The sequence below is a fragment of the Empidonax traillii genome, unplaced genomic scaffold (genome assembly GCF_003031625.1).
Source record: "Empidonax traillii isolate 1590-97213 ecotype Southwest subspecies unplaced genomic scaffold, ASM303162v1 scaffold1671:size75888, whole genome shotgun sequence".
Lineage (NCBI taxonomy): Eukaryota > Metazoa > Chordata > Aves > Passeriformes > Tyrannidae > Empidonax > Empidonax traillii.
This window is the reverse complement of record NW_020956864.1, coordinates 1-9076: the sequence shown is the minus strand read 5'-3', so window position 1 is coordinate 9076 and position 9076 is coordinate 1. Positions and strand designations below refer to the sequence as shown.

Genomic DNA, 9076 nt, shown 5'->3' with positions numbered 1-9076 from the left:
CCTTTCCCTTTCCCTTTCCCTTTCCCTTTCCCTTTCCCTTTCCCTTTCCTTTCCCTTTTTTCCCCTTTTTTCCCTTTTTTCCCTTTATTTTCCAGCCTTCCAGCCCACAAAGCCAGGGCTGGGGGAGTGTGTGGGGGAAAGTGGGGATGGAATTGCTTGGGATAATTGGTCTCCAGATCCCAATTTCCCCTTTCCCTCCCCTCCCCTTGGAATTGTTCTCTCCTGGCTGAAGGATCCCTCCCCCTCTTCCTTCCCAAACCCCCACAGTTCCCACAGGGAATCCCCTGGGGAGCAGGAGCAGTTCCAGAGGAGGAAAAAACCTCGATACAATCAAATATTTGATGTTCAAGTAAACAAACCTCGATTGTTCCTTGGGCTTTGGGGACAAACAGGAGGAATCCTGGCAACGCCTCGGGGCTGTTTTGGGATCCAGAGCCTTTCCCACACCACTCTGGGTTTCTGGGTGGGGAATTCTGCTGCCATTTGGGGCCAAATAATCCCTTTAATTGCTCCTTTACAACTTTACAGGAGGAACTGATGGGGCCTTCCCAAAAATAGTCCAAAATCATCGTCCAACACCTCCCCTTCCACCGGCTCTTACAACAGGGGACACTTTGGGATTTTCTGTCACTTGACAAAGAATTCCAGCCCCAGAGCCTGAGCTCCTACAGGGATTCCCCTGGGAATGGTGGCCCTGTTGTCCCCTGGCTGCTGGAGCAGAGTCTGTTCCTTCGTGTTCCTTCCCCATTTCCCGGGATTTTGCCGTGTGGGAAACCCAGTTCTCGGCTGGAAAGGGAGCTGAGAGACACTTGGCTGCCTGTTGGTTTTTCCCAGCAGGATTTGGGAGTCAAAGCTTGGATTGTGCTTGGATTTATGGAGCTCTTGTGGCTCCTGCTGGGGGTGAGGAGTGTCCTGGATTGGATATTTGGGCAGGCAGGAGATGTTTGGGGTGTTTTTTAGGGGGGCTGTTCCTGCCTCCTCCTTCCTCTCCCGGGACCATCCCTCTTCCCTGTGTGTCCCAGGGGGTTATTCCATGGGAAATGAGGAATCCAGCAGGATCTGACCCCCCCTGCCTTGCTCTCCCCCCACAGCTGGTCAGCGAGAAGGTCGGAGGGGCCGAAGGGACCAAACTCGATGATGACTTCAAGGAGATGGAAAAGGCGAGTTGGGAACCTTTTAAAATCCCGGGATAACCCCTCTGGGATCTCCCTGGAGCCCTGAGCTGACTCCCCCACCCCCCTTTTTTCATGCTGGGTTGTCTTTCTCTCCCACAGAAGGTGGACCTGACCAGCAAAGCCGTCACAGAAGTGCTGACCAGAACAATCGAGTACCTCCAGCCCAACCCAGGTGAGGGCCTTGGGCTTCTCCTGGGCCCCTTCCCTCTGCTCCCAACTTCCCAGGGAATCATGGAGACAGGGCAGGGATACCTCAGGGACATCCTTTCCTTATCCCCAAGCCCACACTTGGATCAGGGCAGGTCCAGAACAGACACATCAGACCCGGAGAGGCCCGAGGTGGTGGTGGTGGGGGACACACACACCCGTTTTTCTTGGAATGTGCAGCGAAAAGCTGGAGTTTCTGGGCCGGGAAAGGGGGATGCTGGAGCCTGCAGGGCTGCCTCCTGCCAGCCAGCTGCTCCAGGGAAACTCCTCTGGCCTCCTGCAGGGGAACTATTTTTTGCCTGGTGTCTTGGAAAAGGAGCTTTTCTTTTCCTAGCCAGGGATATTTCTGGGAGGTGGAGCCAGTGGAGCTTCTTGGCTTTGGGTGTAGCAGGGAAAAAATAAAAAAAAAAAAACACATCACAACCCTCCCTCCACCCCCTCCCCTTCCCCAATCCTCCTTCCCACTTGGCAGCAGCTCCTGGCAGGTCCCAGGAGCTGCAAACTTGTGGCTGTTTCTGTGCCAGCTTCCAGAGCCAAGCTAACCATGCTCAACACGATGTCCAAGATCCGTGGGCAGGTGAAGAATCCGGGATACCCCCAGTCCGAGGGGCTGCTGGGGGAGAGCATGATCCGCTACGGGAAGGAGCTGGGAGAGGATTCCAACTTCGGTGAGTGGTTCCCAGGAAACGGGGCCTGGAGGCTCCTGACGGGCTTCCAGAGTGGTGGTTTAAGATCTGGGAGGGTTTGTGGGACCCTTTTGTGGCACCAGAGTACTTAAAGGAATCCCCATTTCCTTAGGGAACTTCCTTAGGGGATTTCCTTAGGGGATTTCCTTAGGGAACTTCCTTAGGGAATTTCCTTAGAGATTTTTCTCCATGTCTCCAAAGGTCTCTAAAGGTTCCACCGTCCCTTCCCCACCCTCTCAGTTTGTCTCTCTCCCGTCCCAATCTACCCTATAACCCTTTTTTAAGGAGGGACACTTCCACCGGATGGACTGGGATGGGATTCCCAGAGAAGCTGTGGCTGCCCCATCCCTGGGAGTGTCCAAGGCCAGGTTGGAGCCACCTGGGATAGGGGAAATGTCCCTGCCCATGGCAGGGGGTGGCACTGGATGGGCTTTAATGCCCCTCCCAACCCAACCCATTCTATTATTCTCCAATCCCTGGTATCCTGGATCCCAATCCAGGGCAAAAACCACCTCTGAGTACTTCCTTACTAAACCCTGAGATAAATTTAATATTAAAAAAAAAAAAAAGCAAAAAGCAAAAAAACCCACTTTCCAAACTGAACCAGGAGGTGGGAACAGAACCCAGCTTTTTGGGATTGGGAGCTTATTTTTGGGGGTCCCTCCCAAGCCAGAGCATCCCGTGACTGCAGCCAGGGGCTGGAGCCAAGGAATCCTCCTCCTCCTGTGGCTCTTTTCCACGGCCACGTGTGGCTGGGAGGGGAGCAGAGGGGCTGACATCAGCTCTAATCCCCTCAGACACCAGCCAGGGCACGTGGGGGAGGAGCTGCCTGTCCCTGGGAAGGGGGGGGGAGATGAGAAAAACCTCTGGCTGCTTTTGGGAACAGAGGAATCCTGGGGAGGATCTCGCAGGAGAGCTGACCCTGATTGCCTCAACAGCCTCTCCTAAGGGGCCCTCAGGGCTCCATCCCTTCCCCTTTGGAGTCACCACAACTGGAATAACTCTCCTGCTCCATTCATTTTTCCAGCTGGACGGTGCAGAGGGGTTTTCACCTCTTCCCTCTCTGTCTGGAAGGGCTGGTTTGCCAAAGCTTGCCCAGGAAAAAGTTAATTAATTTGTTATTAATGTGCTTTGCTGCTTCCCTCCTTAGAAAAGGAGGGAACTAAAGAGGTTTCAGTGAGGGACTTGGAGCTTTGGAAGTGCCCAAGGCTGGGTTGGAGTAACTTGGAGCAACCTGAGCTGGTGGAAATGTCCTTGCCCTGAGTCTGGGGCAGCTTTAAGGTCCCTCCCGACCCCCAAAAAAGTGGGATAGTAACTCAGAGGGGAGGAGAAGGGATGAGATGGTGTCTGCCACGAGTGAGAGGCTGCAGGGATTGCTGCCAGAGCCTGGGCAGACTGGAAAAGTTGGGCAGAGCCCTCTGGGCTTCCCGTGGCCTGAACAACAGCCTGGCCAGGCTGGCTCAGCCCCACTGCCCCAGAGCAGAGCCAGGCTCGAGCTCTGCATGGCCAATTAGCAGCTCAGCAGCTCCAGGGAGCTTCCAAACCCTGCTTTTTTGGAAAACACTCCCCTTCATCTGCAGGGCTGGGAGAGGTTGTTCCAGCTTTTTCAGAGGGGAAAAAATGAAGCAGTGAAGAAGTGCCCTGTGTGCAGTCAGGGGGGATTTGCTCCAGAGGGAGGTGTAGGGAAGTTGGGATGAGGGACAGAGCTTGGTTGGACAGGGCTTTGAGCACTCTGGACTGGTGGAAGGTGTCCCTGCCCGTGGAATTGGATGAGCTTTAAGGTCCTTTCCAAGCCAAACCGGTGTGGGATTCCACGATTCTCTCACGCACGGTGATGGCTCTTGGTGCAGCCCTGTGGTTTCAGGCTCTGTTTAACTCCTTCCTCTCCCTTCCCTCCTTCCTCTCCCATCCCTCCTTCCTCTTCCATCCCTCCCATCCCTCCCTCCCTCCCTGGCAGGTGATGCTCTGCTGGATGCCGGTGAGTCCATGAAGCGCCTGGCTGAGGTGAAGGACTCTCTGGACATCGAAGTCAAACAGAACTTCATTGACCCCCTGCAGAACCTGTGTGACAAGGACCTGAAGGAGATCCAGGTAAAACACCTCCAGAGTGTTGTTTTGTTTTGTTTTTTCCCCTCCTCCTCCTCCTCCTCTCTCCTGGTTCTTGGTGCTCTGCCAAGGTGGGATCCAAGTGCTGGCAGGAATTCCCTGCCCTGGGTGTTTTCTCCCTCCACGCTCTCAGGCCTCCTTGCTGCTCCTGGGTGCAGGTTGGGATGGCTCCTAAAACATCCCAAAACACCTGGGCTTGCTGAATTCGGTTCCTTGTGCTGGGAGCTCCCACATGGGTTCACCTGGGGCTTCAAGCCCCGAGTAATCCTCCCCTTCCGTCCTCAGCATCCCAGGAAAGCCCTTTGGTGTCTCACTGGGGGACTCAGAACTCTGTAGTGCAGGTCCATACAAAGCTCAGCCAGGCTCTGGAATGGGATCTATCCCAGCCTCTCATTCCCAAGGCAGCTCTCTTGGGTGGATTTTCACTTGCAGGGGTGCCCCAGGTGACGTAACCCCCACCCGCTGCTCCAGTGCTCCTCTGTCCCCCGATTCCCAGTGGGAATGCCAGGCCCAGAGCCCACATTCCCGATCTCCAGAGCTCCCCGAGGAGCTGACAGCAGCAGGGCAGCTCTCCACCTTCCCAAACAAAGAGTGGGGCTGCCCCTGCCAGCGCTCCCCTCGGCGGGAAGGGGCTGGGATCGTCCCCTGTCACAATGATCCCCCCGGATCATCCCACCCTGGAGCGGCTGCTCCCAGCTCAGCCCTCCCAGCAGGAGAGCCTGGCTGCTCCCAGCTCCTCCTGCCCCTGCCCTGCTCACTCCAGCCTGCCCCCAGCACCACCTCAAGAAGCTGGAGGGACGGCGCCTGGACTTCGACTACAAGAAGAAGCGGCAGGGCAAGATCCCGGACGAGGAGCTCCGGCAGGCCATGGAAAAGTTCGAGGAGTCCAAGGAGGTGGCAGAGACCAGCATGCACAACCTGCTGGAGACCGATGTGAGTGGGGGTTCTGTGTTCCTGGGGGTGGGATCCCGCTGGGATGGCCCGAATTGGATGCTCATCTGCGCTCCCGGGTGGTTTCGCTCCCTGGAAACCCCAAGCTGAGTGCCCAGCACAGGGCTGTCCCTGTTCCTGATCCAGCTCCTGGAGCGGGAGAGGAGAGGCTGTGGCTCCTGCCAGACAGGGATCAGTTCTGATTCCCAAGGAGGAACCTCAGTGGAGGGATCAGTTCTGATTCCCAAGAAGGAATCCCAGTGGAGAGAGTCTCCTTTCCTTGGAGGGAGCCAGTTCTGATTCCCAAAGAGTCTCCTCTCAGTGGAGGGATCAGTTCAGATTCCCAAAGGGAAACCTCAGTGGGTGGAGTCTCCTGTGGGTGGAAGGAGTTAGTTCTAATTCCCAAAGAGGAACCTCAGTGGAGGGAGTCAGTTCTGATTCCCAAGGGGTCTCCCGTGGGTGGAGGGAGTCAGCTCCAATTCCCAAGGATTCCTCTCACTGGATGGAGTCTCCCCTCCACAGAGGGATGAGTTTGGGCAGTCACCCAGCCCTCCAGGGCAGGATTTCACAGCCCTGCAGTGGCAGGAGCATCCCAGATCCCACCTCACCTCCACTGTCCCAAATCCCAAACCTTCCCCCCCCCGTCCCCATTGTCCCCATTGCCCAGGGGCAGTGCAGGGTGCCCTGTGCCAGGGGTACAGCCCCTGAGCCCCGCTGTGCCCCCCCAGATCGAGCAGGTGAGCCAGCTCTCGGCCCTGGTGGACGCCCAGCTGGACTATCACAGGCAGGCCGTGCAGATCCTGGACGAGCTGGCCGAGAAACTCAAGCGCAGGTGAGTCCCTCAGGCACCCCCAGCCCCTGCTCTCCCTGCCTGGAAACACCTCAGGCTCCTTGGGGATCACAGAATGCCGGAATTGGAGGGGCTGGAAGGGGCCTTGAAGGTCATGGAGTTCCACCCCCTGCCATGGGACACCTTTCACTGTCCCTGGGTGGCTCCAACCTGGCCTTGGACACTCCCAGAGATGGGGCAGCCACAGCAACCTGTGCCAGGACCTCCCCACCCTCCCAGGGAATCTGTTCCTGGGTGTTAAAGCCACTTGTTGGGTTTCAGTCCAGACTTCCTCCAAGTGCTGCTCCCGGTGAGGCTGGATTTGAGCTTGGCAGGGGTGGAGAAGGGTGGAATTCCCTCCATTCCCCAGCATCCCCGGGGTTCTGAGCCCTGTGAGGGGGTGCTGGGAGGCAGGTGGGGTGTGTGGCACGTGGGAACACCCCTGGAGCTGCCTGGTCCTGCCCTCCAGCAGCTGCCAAGGCTGGACACGGTGCCTTCCTCGGCCTCCTCTCGGCAGGATCTGCTCCTTCCCTCCCGGGAGAAACTGCCGAGTGCATCCCGTGTGGAATGAGGAGGAGCCTTGGAAGGAGGAGGAGCCGGCAGGAGGATCCTGCCGAGTCTGAGCGCTCCCAAACTGCAGCACGAGTGTCCTCTGCTGGCCTGAATTCCCGAGCATTCCACGGCAAAGCCCGGGATGTGTGCCCCTCTCCAAGGGCAACATCCCAAACCCCCCGAGGTGGGGGGAAAAAAAAAAGACCCACCTTCCAAAGGGCTCCAGCACAGGGGGGTGGTGCAGATCCTTCCCACAAACCAGGAGGAGGAAAAACAACATCGATCCCATCTTATCCAATTCCTTATTGTGTTTTTTCCCACCTTTCTCTTCCTCCTTCCAGAATGAGGGAGGCCTCCTCCCGCCCCAAGCGGGAATACAAGCCCAAGCCCAGGGAGAGCTACGACTTCGGGGAGAGCGACCAGTCCAACGGGGGCTTCTCCTGCAACCCCACCCCCAAAGTCTCAGGTGAGGTTGGCCCAGGGGTGTGCCCTCCCCCTGTGCCCCCTGGAGCAGCCTCCCGGGGCACGGATTGGGAGCTGCCTGGAAAAGATTGTCTCTGGCATGCTGGAAAACGTCGGGAGTGCCTCTGGATTGGGCCTGTGGGCTCTTGGGGCAGCACAGCCTTTGTTGTGTCGGCTCTGGGGATGCCCCAGAGGGGTCTCCAGGCTGGGCAGTGCCCACTCAGTGCCAGGCAGGAAAAACGAAGGATCTCTTCCCTCCCTCCCCTCTTCCATCCCACTGCATTCCTCCCTCCTTTTCCTTCCTTCCTCCTTCCTTTCCTCCCTCCCTCCCTCCCTCGCTCCTGGGGGGGTTTCTAACAGCACGTGGACCTCCCTAACATGCCCTTTTCCCTGTCTCCATGCCCGTGGTTTTAAGCATGTCTCTTTTTTGTTTGGAAGCAGCTTCCTCCTCTTTCCGGTCGGACAAGCCGTCCCGGGCCTCCGTCAGGAGTATCCGTGAGTTTCCTGCTCTGCACTGCATGATGTGTGACCACCTCTCCCATCCCTCCTCCTCCTCCTCCTTTTTTGCTTGGAGCTGCTCATCCCTCCGTGCTGAGCCCGATTTAATCCCTACACTAACCCAGCCACACTCCAGTGGGATTTTCCCCCTCCCAAAACTGGCTTACCCCGAGGGGCTGGAGCAGCTCCCACCACTCAGGCACATCCTGATGCTTTTCCACGAGGTGTCAGACCTCTAAAGGGTTTTTTTCCCTGTTTTTCCAAGCACCCAGCCTGGGTTTTTCCCCATGGAAGGCTGGAGGGAGCAGGCAGAGCCTCAGCACGTGGAGTCTGTGGGTCTCTTTGGGATCCCAGCTGGGAGCTGTGGTGGTGGGAAAGGCTCGTGGTGGTGGGAAAGGCAGGAGGAGCCTGGAGCCAGGGATGTGGTGGTGGGACCAGCCTGGTGATTTGGGAAGTTGTTTCCAAACCATCTGCTTGGCTGCTGCTGTTGGGTGCCCACAGGGTTCCTGCCAGGCTGGGTCATTCCTGGCTGTGGAATCACGGAATCCTGGAATGACTTGGGTTGGAGGGAGCTTCAAGACCACCCGTTTCCATCCACCTTCCACCAGACCAGGTTGCTCCAAGTCTCACCCAGCCTGGCCTTGGACATTCCCAGGGATATTCAGCAGGGAATAAGACTTTGGGGAATAAGACTTTAAGGAATGAGACTCTTTTGGAAGGGGTTGGAGCGGGATAACAGAGGGATTGGAGTTAATCCTTCCTGGTGGGGCAGAGGGAAGGTGAAACCAGCCCTGCCCATCCTGCATCCTTGGCAGGAATCCCTCGCTCCAGCAGGGCCAGGCCTGGAGGAATTTGCAGCCGTTTCTGGGTGCTGAAGTATCCACTCACTCTGTGGTCTGAGTGGAACACTTTTCCCAGCACTTTGAATCGAAATCCAAAGGACAGTTCATTACCTGCATTATCAGAAGTGCTTTACTTCCTACTGGCAAATTGGGACTGAAGTCAGTGCCCTTTAATTAAAATGAAGTCAGTCTGGGCCCTGTTCCTCTGTGGTCCCCTAAGGCAAGGCTAGGATTGCACACACAGCTTTCCATGGAAGCAGGAGATACACCCAGCACTTCCAGAGGATGCCTTGACCCATCAGCCCCCACTGGGGGGAGCCGGGAGATCCGGCTTTGAATCACCGGCGTTATTAAGGACAAGGAGGAGGGTCTGGGGGTCCTGCTCACCCCCTGCCCCCCCTCCCACCCCGCCCCCTGTGCCCGCAGCCCCCCTGGACCAGCCCTGCTGCAAAGCCCTCTACGACTTCGAGCCGGAGAACGACGGCGAGCTGGGCTTCAAGGAGGGCGACATCATCACCCTGACCAACCAGATCGACGAGAACTGGTACGAGGGGATGATCCACGGCCAGTCCGGCTTCTTCCCCCTCAACTACGTGGAAGTGCTGGTGCCGCTACCTCAGTGAGCCCCGCCCGCCATTCCAGCCGGCCCTCTCCCCCCGCCACCCCGGTCACCTCGGTGCGACCACCAGGGAACAACCAGAAGGGTCCCGCGGCCCCTTCCCCTCCTCAGTTTGGGTATTTTTTTTTCTCTTTGTTGTTTTGTTTTTTTTTTTTTTTTTTGGGGGGGGT

General features: G+C 57.3%; 1 protein-coding gene across 2 annotated transcripts in view; it reads left to right on the top strand.

Annotated features, from left to right (window-relative positions):
* The window catches only part of SH3GL1 (SH3 domain containing GRB2 like 1, endophilin A2), an 18328-nt gene extending 9318 nt beyond the window's left edge, over positions 1-9010 (top strand). The window contains exons 1-9 of one of the 2 annotated variants that reach the window (XM_027908278.1): positions 1127-1160; positions 1275-1347; positions 1907-2050; positions 4026-4159; positions 4949-5107; positions 5833-5936; positions 6827-6951; positions 7389-7442; positions 8714-9010. In XM_027908278.1, the coding sequence (XP_027764079.1) occupies positions 1152-1160; positions 1275-1347; positions 1907-2050; positions 4026-4159; positions 4949-5107; positions 5833-5936; positions 6827-6951; positions 7389-7442; positions 8714-8910 (999 nt within the window). In that variant the 5' untranslated portion in view covers positions 1127-1151 and the 3' untranslated portion in view covers positions 8911-9010. Of the gene's footprint in view, positions 1-1126; positions 1161-1274; positions 1348-1906; positions 2051-4025; positions 4160-4948; positions 5108-5832; positions 5937-6826; positions 6952-7388; positions 7443-8713 lie in introns of those variants that run through there. The other variant, XM_027908277.1, reaches the window with a different exon arrangement.
* The last annotated feature ends 66 nt before the right edge of the window (positions 9011-9076 follow it).